Raw genomic sequence first — 22,828 nt, 5'->3', positions numbered from 1 at the left:
ACTGTACATCTATGTCTAAATATATGTGTATCTGTATATGTATATGTATATCTATATCATTACCCATATGTATATCTAAATATTTGCATCTATATCAATACCTACACATATATCTATATCTATATCTATATCTATCAATATATCTATATCTATATCTATATCTATATCTATATCTATATCTATATCTATATCTATATCTATATCTATATCTATCAATATATCTATATCTATATCTATATCTATATCTATATCTATATCTATATCTATATCTATATCCATATCTACATCTATATCTATATCTACACTTATCTGTCCGTATGAATATTTTAAGAGTAAAACTACAGCAGACTGCAAGCTGGTGGTGAACTTGGCACATTCATTCAAAAAAAAAAAAAAGGCTCAAGGGCCCCCAGCTGGTGTGGCTGTGTCATTTCCGCCTGCTCACTTTCTTTGGCTGCGAAGGTCGCTCATGAGAAGGCACGGCCCAAGAAGTCATATTTGCTCCCCCGTGCTGCTAAACATTTCATAAGCGTAAACTGTCAAACGACAGTTTGGTTGCTTTTTTTTTCTTCCTCCCCCTCCCCCTCCCCCACCCCCCCCCCTTTCTCTCTCTCTTGCAGTATGCCAATCAATAGATCATATCACACCACTACTATCCCTTGGACCCTCCCACAATCCAAAGCGCAAAGTACAATACACTATGAACGGCTCCTCGATGAAGATTCTCACTTTAGGGGAAAGAGAAATGGAAGCATTAAGACGTGTGTATCCGAGAGGAGAGAGAGAGAGAGATAGGAAACAATGATATAAAAAGCTATGAATTAAAACATCAGAACATATAAATATATAGATAAAAACAGACAAGACAAAACAGATAGATAGATAGAGAAGAGGTAGAAAAATGTAGAAACCTGCAAATACAACTTTGAAATATTGTACAAGCTGCTATATTTGCGTACAGATATTTTCGTGAATTAGGAGGTGACAGACATTTTCAAGAGATGGTGTTTTTGCAAACAAGATCAGGTGGCTATATTTTTGCACTTTGTCAAATTTGCAACCTAAAAGTGATTCGTAAAAAAAAATAAATGAATAAATAAAAATGTAACCCTCACAAAAATAACAGCTTTTACAGTATCTTTAAAGGTAGGGGATACCTTTTACAGACCCCCCAAAATGCAGCAAAACATTAAATATGAACCTCAGGGGACTTGTTTAGGCCACTGCTGAGAAATTTGGAAGTCAACAGTTATCTATAATTTGAATAATGTACAAAACTCAACTACTCAGTAGTTCTGTGTGTCAGCCACACTTAAGCCTTTTTGTTGCAGTCTTCTGTATTTTTAATCTATAAACACAAATCTAAAAGTATAAGAGCTGATGTAATAACATATAGAGTGTGTGGCAAGAATGTATATAGAAATGTTTGTAAGTTTTGATGAACTTTCTTCACAAAATATACATGATGGACACACATGCAGTGCATGGGTCTGCAAAGGTAGCCTAGTAATGTACTGGAATTTACGGTGAGCCCCGAAAAATATTCAATTCAAAATCTAACGGTCAATGAAAATGTACTAAATGTTACCTTCCACTTTCAATACTTAATGGGAGTTTCTAAAATGATACTCTCTTCAACATACCACTGTATTTATACAACTCTTCATTTGAGGCATGCAAATGGGATTCCCTATACCTTTAAAGGGTGTGTACAGTTCTGGTCGAGGTGAGGATTTAGCTTTTAACGTTTTGCAAGATATTCAGAAACTACTCTATGAAATGGCAAGGACCATGCAATTCTAAGGGGTATCAAAAGTTTATTTGATGAAAATCGGTTTTGAAATGGCTGAGATATCCAAAAACAAGGTGAAACAAAGAGATCCTAATAAAGTTGTGGCCTGTCGCCTTTTATTATTATCACTCTTTTTGATATCTCAGCCACTTGAAAACCAATTTTCATCAAATAAACATTGAATCCTTCTTACAATTACATGCTCTTTCATATTTCAAAAGAGGTTTCTCATTATCGCACTTAAGAATGTTCAAAACATGAATCCCCACCTCAACCAGTACTGTACAGTCCCTTTAAAGGGTTGTAATTTCATCTGTTAAAGGGAAGACATAATAAAGCACAAAGAAAGGAGAAATATAATAAAGGACAGAGGAAAGGCGATATATGGTTTACTAAAGGCAATACATGGTTTGTTTAGGGATTAATGTATGACTCTTAAGATGCCAGACATGAATAATGAGATTGATTAAAGTTTTTTTTTTTCCCTAGGATGAAGAGAGGACGGGAAAGAAGCCAGCCAGCTTTACACCATTCCTGCTACATTGTGGCAGTTAGTGTGTAATGAGGCATCCCGAAATCAATACCGGTATTTGGAAGACTGGGTCGGGCTGTTTGGTTAGGAGATGGAGCAATGTGGAAAAAGATGGAATGAAATTTGGGTAAAAAGGAAGCTATGCAAAGGCGACACTTAAAAACTAACCGACGGAGGATGGCTTACAGTCAAACAGACAACAGAGCAATATAGGAATAAAATATGTGCAAGGGAGGGATACAAATATATAGAGAAGAATTGAGAAAGAAAAATGATCAAACTGGACACACTATAAGAGAATCAAGTAGAGTTTATACAGCTACATGTATCCCTGTATTGGGGTGCACACATGGTTATGCACAAAACACAGAGCCACGTTAAGTAGACACAAATGAGAAAGAACATACGCATGTATACGCAGTCGAAAAGAGCAAACGAAAGTGGGGGGCAGATTGTAATGCAGACAGGGCCTTGACAAATCAACATGGACAAAATGAAGATTTGCCCAAATGACTTTTGCATTTGCCGGAATACCAAACACAATCAGGCTCATCACACAAAATGTATCCTCCCGGCCTGGGATGAGTTGCATTTGGGATGAATGCAAATCTGGTTACACCCGGCTTGACCCTGGCTTCATCTCGACTTTCTCTTGACAAATGGTGGCCTGATCTTACAACTCCCTACTAGTATTCTTCTCCTCCAAGCAGATCAGTTTCACCTTGGCGAAATGATTTCATCACGGCTTCGGCTAGCTCTGAGCATCTGCGATTCATGCATACTGACAAGTCACACAACAAGGGATATTATATGTATGCACGATACGAATTATGCATGTTTTGCAGGGGAGGAGATGAAAAAAATTAATATGAATCAGAAGCTAAATGAGTAGAGACGTTTGGCATACAGTTTGCTTGTGAGCGTCACTCAGGTACATACGCCTGTGGCTAATGTATGTGAGAATGATCTCAAGGTTGTTGGCTTCGTGACTTTTTGATCCTCTGTCATTTCTCTTGCCCCTCACATCCATGACTATGCTGCACTCCCCATGAAAAAAATGGTAACACCCTATCTCTTCATTTATTTGTGTGTGTGTGTGTGTGTGTGTGTGTGTGTGTGTGTGTGTGTGTGTGTGTGGCTCTCAACACTTGACTGAGAATTCTTCCTTCATTGCTTGTCAACAACAACAAGAAGAAAAGTTTATCACTCTGATTGGGTCAATAATGAAGTTACAAAGAATGCCAGCTTCACCAGCTCTAAAAAATAAATAAATAAATAAATAAATGAAATAAAAAATAACTAAATAAAAAATTGGGGAACACCTGGGCATCATATTTAAACCCCTACCATCATTGGTAAGTTTGATATACATACAGAAACTGAATGAGGATAATCAAGATGAGGATTACTAAATATCAGTATAAAGTGAAATCTATACCATTTATACCAGGAAGCATATGATTTTTCAATAGTTATATTGGGTAAGTATTTTGGTTTACAATATTTAGTGTTTTTAAATTTGTGAATGTCAGTTAACTAACAGAAACAAATTGCTGCAATAGATTACCCGTATCTTTTAAATAGGCTACAATTTAAAGGACAAGTCCACCTTCATATACATGTGGATTGAGTGTATGCAGCAATGTTTGTAGAAGACATCAGTGAAAGTTTGGGGAAAATCTTACAATCCGTTCAAAAGTTATGAATTTTTAATGTATCTGCACAGTCACTGCTGGATGTCAAGACTACTAGAGTGTATGATACCACATGCGTACAATGATATAAGGAAAATATAAAGAGAATTTCACAAAATTTTACTTTTTGAAAAAAGTGCATATATCCTTGACTCATCACTGATGTATGTTACGGGTAATATCATTCCCCCTTGCCTTTGGAAAGAGGGAAGTCAAGTGTTCTTTTATTATGCGAGAAAAGTAAAAATATCTTGAATTTTCCTTATATTTTCTTTATGTTGTCGTACACATGTGACATCACAAGCTGTAGTAGTCTTCTCATCCAGCAGTGACAAAGCAGAAACTTCAAAAATTCATAATTTTTGAACGGATTGTCCAATTTTCCTCAAACTCTTGCTGATGTGTTCTATTAATATTGCTGCATTCACTCAATCCACTTGTCTATGAAGGTGAACTTGTCCTTTAAGCTACAACCAAAGCAACGATGCTTGGTCCTCAAACTTCAGTCCAACTGCACATGGGTGCCTTACCTTTTATGTTAAATTTGAAAGGGGAACTGTTTGTCTCCTGATCAGTGAATTCATTTCTTTTTCTTCATTTCATTCTTGAAATGCACTACAATGACCATAGCAGTGCTGTGGCAATTAAAATGTTTACCTCTTGTAATGAAATGACTAATTGACTGACATTTCAACCTTTTCATTCTGTAGTAATAAACAAGATTTTCTTTTCTTTTCTGATATTTGTTCTTCTATGTAGGTAACAATGTTCTGTCAATCTCCTTCCCTTGCTACACAAAGTAAAGCAACTGTAAAGAACATGTTCTTATTAAGAAATATGCTTACTTCATCGTTTTTTTTTTTTCCAGAATAACTTCTTACAATGTCTTTCTTACTAAAATATGAGCCTTGATGAAATCTTTTCTTTTTATCCTTTAGTTTGTTGGGATTTCAGAACACTAACGAAACAGTGACAGACACGCAAGTTCTTGGTCAATATACTGCAACTCAAGTCAGTGTTCATATGAGTGCACCATCCATGGTTGTACAAGAGACGAAATGTACACATTGCTCATGTATATTTCACATAATGTAGTATGTGTACGTATTGAGTCTGGACTCTGGAATCTAGCAACTTACAAGCAGCACAATATGCACACTGGATTGCAATGTACACAGTCACCCCTTGCATACCTCCGCCTCAGCCAGCTCTCTAATTAAACCTGAAACTCCCCTCGCTCTGTTCTCGTAACGGACAGAAACACGCATGGGTCATCTTACCGAATGAGAAGCGGCTTCAGTCGGCTGAGGAAGTCGTCAGCTTGCCACTATATCCTCGTTCGGGGTAGATCCACTCGGAATGCGCTAGGCTTGCTACGACGATGGGGGGTTTTGAACCCCTCCTAGATGAGCTTCCTCGGGAGCGTGGGGGTCCCACATCTAAACCACCATGCTAAGAACAGCTCAGCAGGGCGCAGGCAAGCACCCCAGCACACAGTACACACACACAAGCTTGTGTGAGGCGGGGAGGCCCGCGGCAGGCAAGCATGTTATCACCATTATCTGAGATATGTTAATATGTCAACATACGAACCCGGCCAGAGGGACGGTGTCTTTATTGTCATATCTCTAGGGTAGGCTGAAAGCCGGCAAGAGGGATGGGGACTAAGAGAGAAAGAGCTAGGGTGAGGTTAAGGTGATATAGAAGATAGGCCAGTAGAGACAGGAGATTAAAAGAAACAAGAACGCTGAAGAGAAACCATGGCTCATATAATATAGATGTAAGAGTAGGTGGATAAGTTGTATACAGATTTGAATTTCTGCAAGAGAAATATCATATAGACACACAGCCAAGAAAGGAATAATCCCATAGGATGTGGTTTGCCTCAGATCCAGCCTCAAATAAGGACACTTAATGCGGTATTTCTTCAAGGAAACAAAAAGATAAAGCATGGTACGCAGACTGTGACAGATCTAGATCGTCAAAGGGGAAATTATCCAACCAGGTTTTGGAAAGGACTGCCTATAAAGTTTATAATCAGAATAATCACTATCAGCAAGTTTTCAGATAAGTATGTAAATTGAAATGTACAAGAGAGCTACCGAACCAAGTAGACTTTGTTTATTCAATACACTTCTGGTTCTTAACCCACTGAAGACTCGTCCCAAGTAGGTTGTATACTCAGGCAGGTGTCGTTAGAAGGCAAACATGTGTTTCAGCAAAATCAACTTGTCCTAAATGGGTAAGTGTTTTGACAATCACAACTTTCTTACTAAACCTTTCGACTCAGTGTACACAACTCTCTCTCTCCCTACAAATGTTGGTAAATTTAAGAGCATTAAAACAAATCATGAGATCAACTTTTAACCCTTTATCAAGTTTGCATTCTTAGGCGTACTGCAACCTGTTTGATAGATCTTGAGGTCAAAGTACAGTACAAACATTACGAAAATATCAGATATCACTTATTATGCAAAGTAGCGCTGCCATGGTTGTGTTTCAATAACTCAAAATTTCTGTAGGTGTTGAGCTTATTTGCACCGTTCACATCCAAACAGCACCTGCTCATCTGATCAGTTCATCAGTGTGAAAACATATTACACAGATATATTACTCTTTAAAGAATCAATTGAACCTTCTCCATGATAATTGATGCAATTTATTTCATCCTTAATGTGCCCAGACACTAAGCCTAATGGGACGGTATATAGTTTTGGTTAAGATGGAGCTAGAGGTGTCCAACTTTTTTATGTGAGACAATGAGAAACCTCTTATGAAATATGAAAGAGCATTCAATTCTAAGGTGACTTCAAAGTTGACTTGATGAAAATTGGTTTTGAAATGGCTGAGATATCCCCCCCCCCAAAAAAAAAAGGTCATAATGAAATTTTGTTTTGCTTTGTTTTTGCCAAGCTTTTTACATCAGTATTCAGTGTTCCCTTCAAACTATGACTGAGTTGCAAGCCCAGTCTGGTGTACATTTGTACCAATGTACCTCAGTCCCATAGGGATTAGGGGATGAGATAATCTCAATTCCTTGACAACCAGTTTTCACACAACTTGTATACACAATAGTTACGTTCACACGCAGTTGCCAAACTTGAAGTCTACGTCAAAAACTTAACCGTTGATGATTAGCTCCACTCGTGAATTCACGACGCAGGTTCACACGCGCACCTAAACGTTAAGTTACAACTTACGAGCGAATCCCACTCGATGATTACACCGGAAGTGCAGAGTCTTTGCTAGATGACATTATGCCCATACAAAATAGCGCTGCTGGAGGTTGACTCGGATGCGAACGAGAAGCGAAGTTCACGCTAACTCACAAGCTCGTTGATTATTGTGTCCACACGGAGCGAAACTACGAATGGGGACCCCCCCCCTCCCCGGCTCATGGAAAGAGCGTAAACCCTAAGATGTCTCGTGGTTCTAATCATCGACTAAACTTTAAGATTGTTAACTTTCGAGTGCGTCCACACAGTGCTAAACTACAAGCTAATCATGGAGAGTTAAGTTTCTGAGCTAAACGTAAAGTTTGGGAACAGCGTGTGAATCTAACTATTGTGTCTAAAGGTGAGGGATAGCACTGCAGCGTGAGTACAATACGGCAATCAAAGCACAGTGAGGGTTATCTATTAAGAATTGATGGCCTCACATAACTCTTAAACTATATGCAGCAGGAAAGTACATGCAAAGGCACCCAATCAAAATGGTGGGAAAATGTTTGATTACCTTGCAGTACGTGACACCTCACACAGCAGTGCTGACATGTTAACAAATAACAAGACAGCCCATGTTTATCATAAACCGCACTTTGACTACCGTATCAGAAGACGGATTTGAGTCAATAACAGAAGGAACAAGGGTGAAATATAATCTTTTAGAGATCGACGTTATCTCGTAGACCCATGATGACCGCATGAAAGGTGAACGGTTGGGTATTGTTTATGACCAGTACAGTTCATTTTATTTTTCTTATCACATTAAAGAAAGAGAACACAACAAGCTCTGGCAGTCAAGTAAAGTGTATGCATACATGTATATGAAATTTAAACAGCAAGACTCACAAACTTAGCTTGACTTTTGAGCCCATGGTCCAAAACTTTCCCTAGAGAATCTTTATCTGGTATAAATACATATACACTAAGTTTCACAAAAGTACCTTCAGGCATTGCATCTATAGATATGTGGGGAAATAGTGAAATTTTGAGAATTTGACTTCGAGCATGTGAACCTAAACAGGCACAACTTCGACCACTCGTACACATGCAAAGTTTCGTTAGGATACCTCGATTGATTTTCAAGTTACGCTATCCACAAAATTGATCATGGAAAGATGGACTGACGGAAGGACAACCCAAAAACATAATGCCTCCGGGAGCATTGGGATAATCATCGATTAACTGCTCGAATTTGGCCACCACGATAGCAGTGTGTATCTGTACACCATACAAACACAAGATGGTACTACACAACACCGTGTACCTTGGTATGACTGTACCCTGGGGTACAGCGTGGTGCCTCCTACAAATGTATATCAATAGATACAGAGTAAGATTGGGAAAGAGACAAAGAGGGTGAAAGACAGGATATGTTGTCAATCATTTCATTGTATGATCCTATATCCTTATCTGAAAGGGGATTGTGATTCATGTTCTGTAACCCATCAGACTGACTCAGCACACGAGCAACATCATGCTTTTTGCAAACTAAAGCATTTAATGTGATTCCCAAACCATACATACTTCAGGGCTCCAAACTAACTTTTATTTTTGGTGGCCCAAAGGCCAACATCCAACCTTTTTTGGTGGCACCATCAGGCCACAACATTCTTCATTTCTGAAATTTTGGTGGCCCGCCGTGCGTTTTTGGTGGCCCCAGGCCACCGGGCCACCGTTAGTGTCGAGCCCTGCATACTTATTTCACTCATATAATATCCCTCTAACCATTATTACACACGAGAATTTATACACACACATGCACACACACACACTCATGCACAACAACTGCAACAATGACAATAATCATTATAATAACAACAACAATAACAACAATAACCCTTAATGTAAAGCACCCATGTTCATTGTAAGACAGAAATCTCCACACAAATATCTGGGTTATGCTATACTGTATAAATATAGACCATCCTCTGTCCTCGGTTATTTGAGAACTTTATTGAAAATAATGAAATCAAAGTTATACAGGTTGACTAGAAATGGCACAACTGGATTTCTCAATTTGCAATGATTTCCTATCTGATAATGTAACAAAGAGGGTTGCAGTATCATTTCTAATTCTGTCAGCATCAATAATACTGAGACTCTCTCATTTTTGTTGTCAGTTGCCGTCACCAGGTCTAAGATTTCTTGTTCAGTCTGCACCCTTAGTACTCCAACAACATCAACAAATAATTCTGTAAGCAATCCCCTTTTCAGAGCTGCCAAGTCTCCCTGATTCTGCAGGAATCTCCCTGAAAATGTCAAAATCTATTCATGTCTGAATAAGAGAATATCAAAATCTCCCTGATTTGGGAATTATTTTTGCCCATTGAAATGCATGTAACACTCAGATATCTCCCTGATTGCTGTGTGGAATCTCCCTGATTTGGATGTGGGAATGTTGGCAGACCTGTAGTGAGTCAGTCTTACTGGAATAAAGGCTCTATAAGCATGACTTTCTTACCAGCACCGGCACAAGAAGATGGATTCAACAGAATTTTGGCAAGCTTCAGCCAACTGAATGCAAACAGGGGCCTTTAATCACAGCAGAGAAAATCCAATTCTAGTCTCTGAAAGCCTTAAAATTCTATATGGTTCCGGTTATGAAAATGGACAGTAGCTCACATAATTACATACTGGTTAACTGCAAAATTGATAAATTTTGCTGATTACAAGAATTACCCCAGAATTTGATCAAGTGGAGCACCAAATTAAAAATAAATCATACGGCTATTTGACAAAATCATGTTTGCTACAAATGCAATATCTAGGTGCAGCTCATTTATCATTCTGTAAACAGAAAATATAAATAAATGTGTGATAGATGGACAGATAGATAGATAAATAGATACGTAGATAGATAGATATTGAGATAGATAAATACAGAGAGAAAAAGATATTAATTAAAGCCAAAATTTCAATCACCAAGTAACATATTTGTCCACGTCTTGGTGCATGGTAAATCGTGGCCCTTTTTGTCTGCAATCTTCAGGGACAAATGAAGTTCTGCCTAGCACGATTTTCAATCAGTTTTCAAACACTTCACTTCAATTTCATTTGTAACTCGATCCAAATTAAATTCAAATTTCATTTCCAACAGCTTCCTCTACATAATACAACAGTCACTTGGGGCCTATCTGCACAATAGCATTTCTGGTGCTTGGTCATTTATGAAATGCTCACTGAAAGTTTTCATGGAAAAGCAATATGATCATTTAGGGTATATGCTACCGTTGTGTCTTATGTTCCACTACTACAGCATATATGAATAGCAACCAAATAAAATCATGATTTATAATGATAACATTACATCGACTAGACACATGCAATATTGGTAAACAGGAGCCCACTACTTCACTGTCATCATTCATTTAATATACTATCTACAGTCCTGCCATCACACAGCATAACATCGCTATCATATCATGGCAGTGTTCATCCTCAGAAAGCACACTGGGTTCTCTGTTGCACGGATTAAGTTTAGAATGTTTCCAGGAGCACGTTTTATAATTTTGTGACCATTTTTACAAGACAAATGGATGTACAGTGTAAGATCTCATTCACACATTCACTGATAACATGAACTAATCTGCACCTTCTTAGCAACTATGATCAGAATTTCAAAATTCTTCTAATGGTCCTCATGCATTATGAAATGAAAGAAATGTTCACAAATACAATACATATTTACTGATGAAACCTTTCAGCAGTTGTGTTCATAGGCCCTGATCAATTAGAAAACTCTCGATAATAGTACCATATCAGTACATCCTATCACCATACTTATAGGGAAAAAACAGTCAATTTATACATTACAGAAATGGTGCCTTTTTATCATCAGATATGATGATGGTTTACCCTTTTGACGTGACAGGGTCCAAAGCTTTCTTAGTGGAAACATGCAACAATACGGGTAAAATGACAACAAATTCAAACCTAGAGCTAGCTGGGTCTGGTACGAAGGAATTCAATTGTGGTTGCAATGGTATCTTCTTCTGAGGACATTAAGAGATAAATGTGCATCACAGACAAACTTGTCACAACTTGTCAGCGAGGTAAAATGACAAAAGCGACGGTGTAAATCTGTCTCCTCCAGGGGTATGCTCACTGCTGTTCTAACTGGGTTGTTCCTGCCAGCTATTATGCCGGACAACTCATCTCAATTCAGGTCACTTCGGAGTGGTTTATCAAAAGACATTTTAACGCAGCAAGAGGCGAATTGCAGAAAATATAACTACATCAAAACATTTCAAAACAGCACACATCATAGAATAACACTTGGAAATCATCGATCAAAACTGATTACATTTTACACTTAGCGACCACAGCATGAAGCATCGTAGGAAAAGGATAAAAAAAGAAAAGAGCAAATGGAAGATGGGAGTAATAAGAGAAGATGAGAGATGAAGAAAGGGAAGAGACAACAAAAAGGGGAGAAAGGAGAGAGAGGGAGGGAAGGCTAGATGGAGGAGAGACAGAGAAAATAGGATAGAAAGAAGGAGTGAAGGAGAGTGACAGAACGTGGGACAGAAATGCCATCAGTCCCGCATAAGGGCCTCATGAGTCGGCCAAATCTCATGATGGATAGGAGAAGGGATCATTCCCTACAGACAAGGGGATTCATTCACGATTTGGAGATCCCTTCAAATTAATTTTCCTGGATTGCAACGTGTGCATGTAGTCCCGTACTGGTATGTGTGCGCATGCATGCGTGCACACACACACAAACACACACACACGCATACACACACAAACACCAACACACACACACAAATAACCTCACATCATAATACATTCACAAACAACACACACATAAAAAAACAAACTAACGCTCACTCGCGAACACACATACACACACACACACAAACTCAAAGGCCGGACCAAATCATTACCTTGTTCAGCTCAGTGCAAGGTATAGGCTGAAATGGAAGAGGAGCAAAGAGGTGTATACCCAGTAGTGCTGCGTTACCCGCCCCACAAAAGAGAGCTCTATGAAATGCCAAATGTCAGCAGGTCTAAGGGGTTACATCGCACGCTGCAGCCGAGATGCTGGGCCCAGCTGCCGTTGAGGAGCAAGGACGCGAGGGCCTCATCACATCTCGGAGCTGACAGGAGTAACTGGTGAAAGGGGTGGCAATGGTGTGGGCTGTCATCACACTGACAGTAGTACTCATTCCAAAGTCTGGGTCATCTTGCTCGGCCTTGTTCACATCGGACTCGGATTCTCCTAACTCTTTCTTTCTCTCTCTTCAGTTGAGTGCAAGAAGGTCATAGATGGTGTTTCAACATCATGGACATAAAACTCTTCCACATCTTCACTAGATACTTTGCATTTTGATCGTGTCATCATGATTCCCTACACTTGTTGTTCTCTTCAACAGCTTCTCAATGACTTTAGCTATCTTTCATGATTTCCTTTATCTATTTGGCTAGTTTTGTTCATTTTTGTTATTACTGCTTCCATTTCCTTTTCTGCATACTATTACAAAATTCTGTTTCTCTTAACTGTTCTCTGATTTTCTTGCTGTTGTCTTTGAACCCTCTACATCATACACTAAAATTGCTGCTTAATATCATCATTTTTCATTGAGGTACACAATGTCCGACATTTTTTAAATCAAAAAGCATTCCATTATAGACTCGAACAAGATGATTAGGCCTACAGTTTTACTTGATGACTACAACAGACTTGCAAGTAAAGCTTGTTGCGTTTCTTAACTGTAGATACAAACACCTTATGCCCATCTACTCCCCATCTTGGCTACTTGCTTCTCCCGTTCTGATCCAGCAGCATTGCATCCTTGTCTGTCTGATGGAGTGCCCGCCTCAAGGGAAGACATTTACACAGGAAGGCAGGCAAACACGACCAAAACGTCTCACACGAGACACAACTTGAGGGCAGCAAACAAGAAGCAGGAAAGGGTTCAAAGGGACGCCTGCTTTCACTGCAGTACATACTCATGTAGTCAAGCCTTCCAGTACAGATCCAAGTTCATGGTCTGCGTTCATACCACCAATTATTACACATGTTGTTGTGGGTTCGGTGGATTGGAATTATACACACTACAAACAGGCCCAGGATTCAAGACTCAAGTACATGTATGCTCCCTTCCGCCCAAGTACATTATTGGTTATCCGCTAGGAAGTCACCTGTTATTGTGGTTGGCCATAGTATGCGTGTACACCATGGCTGCTAAATATGCTCCCTCGCTGTACACTGGGTGCCTGCCCCTCTCCCCCCACCGCACACACACACACACCCAAGGTGTGGCTTAGATTCCACTAACTATGGTAGAGCACATCAATGCACTGAATACGAAACCATGCACTATATACTGTTCTTTTATTTAAAAAACAAGACTTGAGAGACAATGTTTGCAAGTGGTTCAATTCATGGTTAAAAACCATTGTGAAAGAATGAGAAACATATTTTTAACTCTTTTCAAGTAGCAATGTTAGCAGTTTTCCTGCTTGGAGATGATATTTACCTTGCATTTGCAATGTTCACGGCAATATTTTCTGTTGCTGATTTTGTGAATATCAGTCAACTGAAATTCTTTTGCAGAAAAGAATCAGCTTATACAGTATTCTGCCAGGATATATCATCATTATTTCATATACAAATAAAGATATTTATAGATTCATGGAACCTTCTGCTAAACACTTGGAAATTCAAATGCATCACAGGGCAAGCTAGGAATCACATCAAATTGGTCAATTTACGTAGAGAGAATTGCCAGATCTATTGACCGATTCTGTGACGCGCTATGTGTAATTTGGCATGGGCGCAGCCATAGTGGGTGTATCAGCCGACCCCCCCCCCCTCCGCACTCCCCCACCCCTCTCCCTACATTAGCACGCGCGCAGAATGAAAAACTGCTTTAGCCAATAGGCGTCTCGTACTGAGTGCGCGAATGCTTGCTTAGTGCGCGAACCTTTGTTACAAGTGCGTGTAAACATGTTGCCCCGGGGTGGGGGAGAGCAGGGGGGGTCGGCTGATACACCCACTATGGCTGCGCCCTGTGCCGTAAAATGTCTGCTGCCCTCAACGAACCCGAATCGGTCAATACAAAAAGGCAGAAAGGAGTGAAGAAAAGTAGTGCCATTCCTGCTGGCTGACAAACAAAATGTTTGCAAGCAGCCAGAGTCACGCAAGCCAAAGTCACACTGCCCGAAACTTCTCCCAAAGTTAGAGCTAGCCAAACAGAGCCAAAGTGGTTGCCACGGCCAACTCTTTCACAAGGTCATACAGGGGGCAGCCTAAATTCTTTGACAAAATACTGCGCAATCTAAAAAAAAAAAAAAGAAAACAAAAGAACAAGAAGACAACAAACAAGTTCACACACAAACACACACATGTACATGCACACACACAGACACACTAAACACAAAAACGCGACCACACAAGTAAATCTTGGAATTCCATCAAAAATGCACAGTGGATTGTCGATGCATGTGATGTCCACACGTCAAATTTGTGGTGAAGAGAAAAATGCAAGGATGGGATTTTGAGAAATCTGATGAGCACAAGAAGCAATAACCTTTAAAAAGCTAGGGGGTTATGCTTGGTCAAGGGCATGGTAGACTGGATTCTACCACACACTGAGCCATGAGTACACATCTAACACAGATAAACATGTACTTGGCTCTTCACAGAATGGCTGGTAAGAGGGTGTTGACTGTTTGTAGTAATAAAGTATTCCACCTCTAAAACATAATTATGGTGAACACATTCTGGTCTCCTTTGAAATGCCTTCTGTAGAAAATTTATGATGATGTTTTCTCTAGTAAATTCCTTCAAAAAGACAGTACAAAACATTTGCATATATTGCCAATGCCCATCATCACAATAGGTTTAGGTACGTTATATTCTTCTACATCAAAATGCTTCTTTTTAAAAGAAGCATTCTGATCTTCAATTTTCACAGATTAGAGGGATTATTTTGTTTAACATCAAGAGTAATAAAAATTTCTTTCTATTCCTCAATTTTTTCCTTGCAGCACAACTGCCACTGACAAAAGTAGAGAAAAAAAAATAGTACATGGCGTTTATTTACAAAGCTGGAGCTTTATGACAATCAACATGAATGATGAAAAATTACATACCACATGAGTAAGGATATAACTGGAGCCAGAGTTGATGGAGCATAGAACACAAAAATAGTATCATGGACTACGTGCACGTTTCAATCTGTGTTGGCCACCTCCCATGTATAATTCCCAAACAATCATGCATAATTGAACACAATATCTCCCATTTATCTACAGCCCTTTGAATAATTCATCATTTGCTGACATTTCGATAAAGCAGAAGCTTTCTTCGATTTTTGACTTCCTTGGCCCGTCATTGCTGCTGCAGTTGGCATCACATTTTAAGAACTGTTCAAGACATCACTTTATATCTGTCTTTTCTCGGTAATGTTTAATGTTTACACAAATTTACCCCCCCCCCAAAAAAAAAAAAAAAAATACAAAATGTGTTAAACTATCAGTTGACTCATCCTACTTGGAATCAAGAAAGAGTATTTGTAGTTTTATGGGTCACAAATGACCACATGAGGGCATTAACTACAGCAAGTGTCTAAAAAATGGCAGTGTCTCAAAACTGGCAGTGTCTTTAATCCCTACAGTGCCAATGTGGTACCCGGTATGAAGTTAATTCTGGATACCTTGAATAATACTGTATAAACCACAGATTTTAGCGTGCATGAACCTTTTGCACATTATGCTAGGAGCCAAGATTGCGAGAATAAAATGCACATATGAAAGTGTTTGTCTACACATTGCACTGAATGCCAGTGGCGATTCACCAAGTTTTATGCTGCAAAACAGGCCATCTGCTCTAATTCATTCTAGTTTCATGCCACAAATGTTTCTGGTTTACAGTATGATGGTAAGGTAATGTGTGTATGTGTGTGTGTGTGTGTGCGTGCATGTGTGTGTGTGTGTGTGTGTATGTGTGTGTGTGTGTGTGTGTGTGTGTGTATGTGTGTGTGTATGTGTGGGCGCGTGGGAAGGACAATCATTGCAACCTTGATGTTTCCCAGACTGAAGTCATTGTCATGCATGGGGAAGTTTACCACGTTCAAGCAATATGCACCAGTTCAAGGGTTGTATCAAATTGCCGACTTCCCACCCTCCATCCCGCATCCCCGATCCCCCCCCCCCCCCCCCCCCAACTACCACACCCCAATCACACACGCCAGTCACGTGTATGTCACGGAAAACATTGTCTTGTGTACAAAACAACAATCTTCCAGATCTCTACTAACTTGCACTGACCAGACCACAAGGCGCCCACGTGGGAACGCTTACTGCACCATCCTACCATCCTGGCATTTATGTCACACAGGAAAATACCACTTGACTAGCTGTCTAATTTATCAATGGAGTTTCTAGTGATGGTGGCGGCCCGCAGTTGTTTGGGGGGGGGGTGGAAGAAGGTAGGTGTACTTCCATCCCAGGAAGACCAACAAAAGTAGGAAGTTATCAATGATTGTTTTAAAAGTAGAAACAATTACCAGGAACACAGAAAGACAGAGGTCACGACTGGTTTGAGACCTCTATTTACCTTCTTTACAGTGACATCATACTTTATCTGAATCAGTTCCACAGTTCAACTCAACTTATCAACAAGGGAAAAAAAGAAGAGAGCCTTTGCGTGATACCTTATCTGCAAATTCAATTCATTGTGTAATGACATACGGTTAGTAGGTCAAAGTGATACACAAATACCCTTTGATCATAATAGCCCAACAAATAATTTCTAATTAGATTGAGGTTTTTCATGAACTGATGATATACTTACATTTACATATCATAGCAAGAAAAAGTTAAGTGATAAGTCCCATTAGTACATCTTGCACATATTATCCATTGTTTTACCCATATCACTCAAAATTAATTTTGACCATGATACTTTTGAATGAATAGTATTCACAAATTAAGGTACTAAGACAAAGGTTTAAATAAGAAAAAAAATAATTTTTATTATTCAGACATAAGTATTGTTATCTATTAACATGTGTTTGGTCTATCCCAAGCACAATTACTTGTTGGATTAAGCTTTAACAAATAATCTATACTGATGTGCATATAACTACAATGAATTTTGACATGGAAAAACCATGCATACTTCTAAAAAAAAAAAAAAAACCAACAACTTGTGTTTATAAATATGAACTGAATACCAATTTGAACAACTTTTGCAATGGGAATATTTCACCAAAATTTGCACAAAGCATTTCTTTTTGAAATATCATGACTGGATATAATGCACATAGCATATAAAATCTCAGTCCCATCAAGTCCATATCAAATTCAGATGTCATCACTTTGAAACATACGCTCCCATCAGTTGAGGGCTTTTTGATGGTTTCCTCGTTGAAAGATGCCAGACAGGTTCCGTATGTGGTTACACCACACGATTCCCTCCCAAGCCAAATTTTATTGAATCGTCATGGCAATGTGGTGCGTGGACGGGCCTTCTGGCGTTCTATTTCAGTATCATACACACCAAAATCATTATCCAGCCCAGGATGAATATTAGACATTCTCATAAAGCTGTCAATTTGAATAACTGCGAATCATGGAGGAAAAAGACAGATTGTAGCAGGTATTTGAAAGGAATGCTGGACCTTGCCAAATGAACAGGTAGGAAAAGATGTTTCTCCGACCTTTGACGAAGGGTCAGTCAACTTGCTGTCTTGGGACATGTGACTGACATGTGATCGTAGCAAAGCATACAAAGACTTTTCTACGGGGCCACGAGTCGGAGCCCGAGCATGGAAATCTCTTTGGATCATGCTGTACTTTCTCACACTCTAGATGCGACTTTGGACCTCACTTGTTGGTCTATCTAAATGATAAAGCACTATCCGTCCCATTCACTTACTGATAGTGGGCACTTTCATGATGTATGGCTGTGAACAAACATATGTCATTCTATATTTCATCGTGTGCACGCCAGCACCAACAGTGAATCATTGGAAGGATTGCAATGAATTTCACAATTGTTCAAAGCCAATTTTTAAAACCATAATTTGAAAGGATAATATACTCATGGATAAAAGGCACAAAGTATAAATAAGGATCATCCCATTCCTGAAAATATCTCAAGAAAGAAATTTTGCTGACACCTAATCTTAAAGATTTAGTTTTCAAGGGAGTGTCCCACTCGACGAAACTACAGAACCGGAAGAAATTTTATACTTTCATGCAGCCCTAGCAATAAACACGATCATGGTGTGATGATACAGTAGTGAACAAAATGCACTGGAGGTTGACCCGGAAGCTGATGGGGAATAGGGTTCAGGAGGAGAGAGGTCATGCTAACTTTCAAGTTTGTTGATTAGAATACTAGTTATCCACACAATGCTAAACTACAAGTGGGGATCCCCCGTGGCTCATGGATAGAGCGCAAACCCCAAGAAATCTTGTGGTTGTAATAATCAAGTAATCTTTAAGATAGCGACCTTTTGAGCACATCTACATGATAAGCTATGAGCTAATCATTCAAATTAAAAACTTCACGGTGAACTTGTTTAGGAATGTTGTATGAATGTAACTTACAAAACAAAAAGGACAAAGGATAAAATTGGGCAGATAGGAACTTCTGACAGTTCCTGAATCATCCTATCATGTTGCCAAAAATGAGGAACAAATGCAAGTATTTTCATTTTCTATGGAGTTTGTACACAACTGCCGAGAGGATCCTTGCTTTCTTGACTGGTCATGTTTGAAAGATTGAGCCAAACCATTTATTTGCACTGATTTTTAGGCCTTCTGTTAACAGGCATTATCTGCTATCCTTAAATGGCAATTTTAAGACCACTGCAGTATCACAGAATTTCAAATATAAATCAAGATTTTGGCACTGTCGAAATTTTCAGGGATAAATAATTTGGTTTTTGTTGTTGTTTGTTTGTTTGTTTGTTTGTTTGCATGTTTGCTTGGGGTAGAGCCAGTAAATAAATATTCTGTGAAATTGGTGGACAAATGTGGTAACATTTAAACAGCAACTGGATTGAACACATGCCTTTGTACGTATGATGCATGTGATCATCCCATGTCTTATCAGCTCCCAACATCATGATTGCTACACAATATCACTTTCTAATAACACAGGCCTATTCCAGTATACGGAATAGACTGACATGTATCAAACCTAATCACCTACTCAAAAGTCTGGAGAAGGGAGAAAAGGCCCAACCGATATTAAACTGTGTTGTGAATTAATTCCTTTATTTTGTCCTTAAAATCTAACTTCACTCTTCTCTTTCTCCATCCAACACCATCCTTCACACCTGCTTTGGGTGGGGGGGGGGGGGGGGGGGGGGGAGGGGAGAGGGAAGGGGGTGGGCAACAAGGTCCCAAGCTTTCCATGCCCACTGATATGTACGGATGGCAACGCATCAACCCATCCCTGATTAAGCACGCCATAACACACCGCGTGGCATTCGGGTCAGGCCACTTGGAGTGATTCTAAAAGGGGATAATTCTGTTAGCTGTCGCTAGCCGAGCGAGTTGGCAGTCCCACATCGATCCCCGTTTGACCAAGGCGCATCCCAATCATACAGACAGAAATATAGGCCTGCTAACAACCTATACAGCCACAGAATCTGAAAGAAGGATTCACCTAAAGCTTGCACTTAAAAATCTCCAATTTCTTCAGGTGATGGAGTGTTTTATCAAAAAATCTAAAGTAGGCATGCCACATGCATATATAGCATGACAGAGGAAAATGAAAGCAGACAAAACTGAGTTCGTATTCACCAAGGGACACTAGCTGCGTGGGCTCTAATGACCTTCCTACCCTCGACTTTTATGTTAAGTCTTAATGTGTGCATCCATCAGCATGCGTATGATTATATTGTGAATTTGATACACCATCAGACCAGGAAATATGAAAATGAAAAGGATTTACCTTTTGAAATCTTATAAATTTGAGCACACTGTCTTGTTTAAAGAAATGATCCACTGATAAAATAAGCAATATATCTTGATTTGAGATGCCTTATATGTTAAGAAGACCTACAGGACCTACACTACTCATTTATTTTTTCTCATCCATTATTTTTTATTCACATTGCCCATCCCTCCGTACATCAACTTAACATGCTATCTGCGATATATAATGGTATTCATGTGAATGCAATGTTGCCAAACAAACATGTCTGCTTTGCATGAATCCGTCTGTCTACATTTCTCTTCAAATAACTCAGCCATTTAGAAACAAAACAAAACAAAAACAAAAAGAGGAGAAAACACCATTCCATGCCAGAGAGTTGGGGGAAACCTTTTAAAATTCCAGCGGACGGACCCTGGTGCAAAGCTTGCCTAATGCGTCGTAGCCAAGCAGGTGCATTTTCCCCCTACAAAGGGAAATGCACCTTAAGAGCTTATAAAGCAGCAGCACAACATGCCTTGACCGAAAAAGGTCTCCAATTTTGAGCAGTTTTGATGCAGACGATAAAGCACAGACCCTAGTACTCTCCCATTTTTTCCTTTACACTATGTTTACACCATGTTCCCAGCAGCCCCGTTTGCCCAAAACATAGTGCACCATGTGTAGTTGAGATATTCTCCTGCTTTTTCCCCTCTGTATTCCAGTCTTGTTCGTTCCATTCCTCGCTCAAGTGAACATGCAGCAATCTGATGCCGTCTTTACAGCATGTGGTCAGGCTAGACTACACAATCTTTCCTATCAAGTCCTAGTGCGGAGAGCATCCAAGTTCTGTTACAGAATATTACGTGCTGTCGTGTTTTGTTGCGCTCACCTAGTTTTATTACAGCCTACAAGGTTCTCATTAGTATCGGGACTGCCACGGCAAATTTTTTCGATAGTTACTAAAAATCTGACATGGCATCCACGGCAATGACGGGCTGTCAAGTTTTTTCCATCCGGTCTCCCAGCGTTGTCTCACATCCATCCCGTTTTGTTCACGGTCGCCTGAAACGTGACTGTAGTGGCCACCGGGAACATGGTATAAACGAAGCTTTTGATATTTACAAGGAAAAAGGGTCAATCTAAACATTCATTTCTCAGTTTAATACTCACATGCCGGTTAGGGAAAATGGTAACATCATTAGCTCTGATACAATACCCACATACATGCTATAAAGTATCTGCTGCAGTCCTATAATGTTCAAAATTATGGGGATAGTGCACATATCCTATGCAGGCAAGGTAAATATCACATGACCAATAAGCATCACATGACCAGAAAGTACCACATGACTGAGGGTAGGAACTGCAATACCCCTCGATGTTGGATCCTCAGCACTGGGAAAGCTCAAGGTGAAAAGCAATTACATCATTGCCACATCAACCTATATCTTTCACATGAAGGGACAGGTCTGTGATTTACAGAAGAACAGCTCTACGATAATCAGACAACCATGAGATGTAAATGGCAAAATCAAGCTCCTGATATCATACCCTGTCTGTCCAGTTTAATAACATACATTATATAGCATGGGTGCACGATTATTTAATGAATATGCAGCAAAAACAGCATCTGCTGCCACAGGAGCACCATCAAAGTGATAATATATATTCTCTCCTGCAAAGAAATCAGAACAGGACAATATACATATGATGTCTGGAGACCTATATATACACACAGGAGCAACATCTGTCTTCTGGCAACCACTTGGAGTAAACTCGTAGAAAATGTAAGATGAGAGAGTTTGAGGAGGCATTACTCTTCCCATCATGCAGTATTAATGACCTCTGACCCCTAAACCCATCAGTTGCCGAAGCAATGAATATCCAAGATGGATGTACATCATCCTTACTTTGGACTGGAATACAACCTTCATGGGGGGGGGGGGGGAAGAAATGTACATTATATAGAAATTGATTCTTGAGTTAAAATGTATGACTGATTCACATACCTCATCTCGAATGTCCACATTGTGCAGTCTCCGAAGGAGATCCCGGGCACTGCCCGTGTTGCCGCTGACGATGTGCCCAAACAGGATCCCTGCCCCCGACACGGCCGCCATCTCGATAGCCAGTGGGGTGGGGCACCCGACCCGCTACTCCAAAGGGTCACCGTCAGGTCAAGGATCAATGCATGAGATGCTATGGTATCTGTGCTCCGTGAGTCGGGTCAAGTAAGCTGCAAAGTTAAGAGAAAAATTGAAACATACATGCTTTGAGAGTTGATAAGGTCAAATTAATCAAGCAAAATGGGATTTCAACAGAGACTGAAGAAATGCAAAGGGTCAATTGCCTTTTCTCTCAGAAAGTCATCTTTAGAAATTCACTTCGCACAATCATATATCATATCTTCCTTTTGAAAGAGCAAAATCAGGTTCTGAATTTTGAAAATGTGACCAAAAGAAAGCAAATCTGTTTACTTTCATGTTTCTGCATAACTCTACTTTATTAGAATTGGGGATCATGAGAAAGAGCCTGTGCTGCTAAGCGATTGATATAAAATGCCCTTGGAAAAACTGGTATATTTTTTTTACAAAATTTATTCACAGCACAAAAATAAAAATATCTGCATGCAAGAAGTTTTCTCTGTGAGTCACTCTTCACCATGGAAAAAAAAATGTCTTCCTCTGCTACACTCGTGTA

The 22,828-nt window shown here is 39.5% G+C and overlaps 1 protein-coding gene across 1 annotated transcript in view; it reads right to left on the bottom strand.

Annotated features, from left to right (window-relative positions):
• Nucleotides 1-22,354, bottom strand: part of LOC140235089 (uncharacterized) — a 126,683-nt gene extending 104,329 nt beyond the window's left edge. Inside the window, exon 1 of the mRNA XM_072315125.1 lies at nucleotides 22,138-22,354. Within this exon, the coding sequence (XP_072171226.1) occupies nucleotides 22,138-22,248 (111 nt within the window). The 5' untranslated portion in view covers nucleotides 22,249-22,354. The remainder of the gene's footprint in view (nucleotides 1-22,137) is intronic.
• Between the last annotated feature and the right edge of the window lie 474 nt (nucleotides 22,355-22,828).

This window comes from Diadema setosum, chromosome 11 (genome assembly GCF_964275005.1).
Source record: "Diadema setosum chromosome 11, eeDiaSeto1, whole genome shotgun sequence".
Classification (NCBI taxonomy): Eukaryota; Metazoa; Echinodermata; class Echinoidea; order Diadematoida; family Diadematidae; genus Diadema; species Diadema setosum.
Note: the sequence above shows the minus strand (reverse complement) of the source record. Positions and strands in the feature narration are given on the sequence as shown.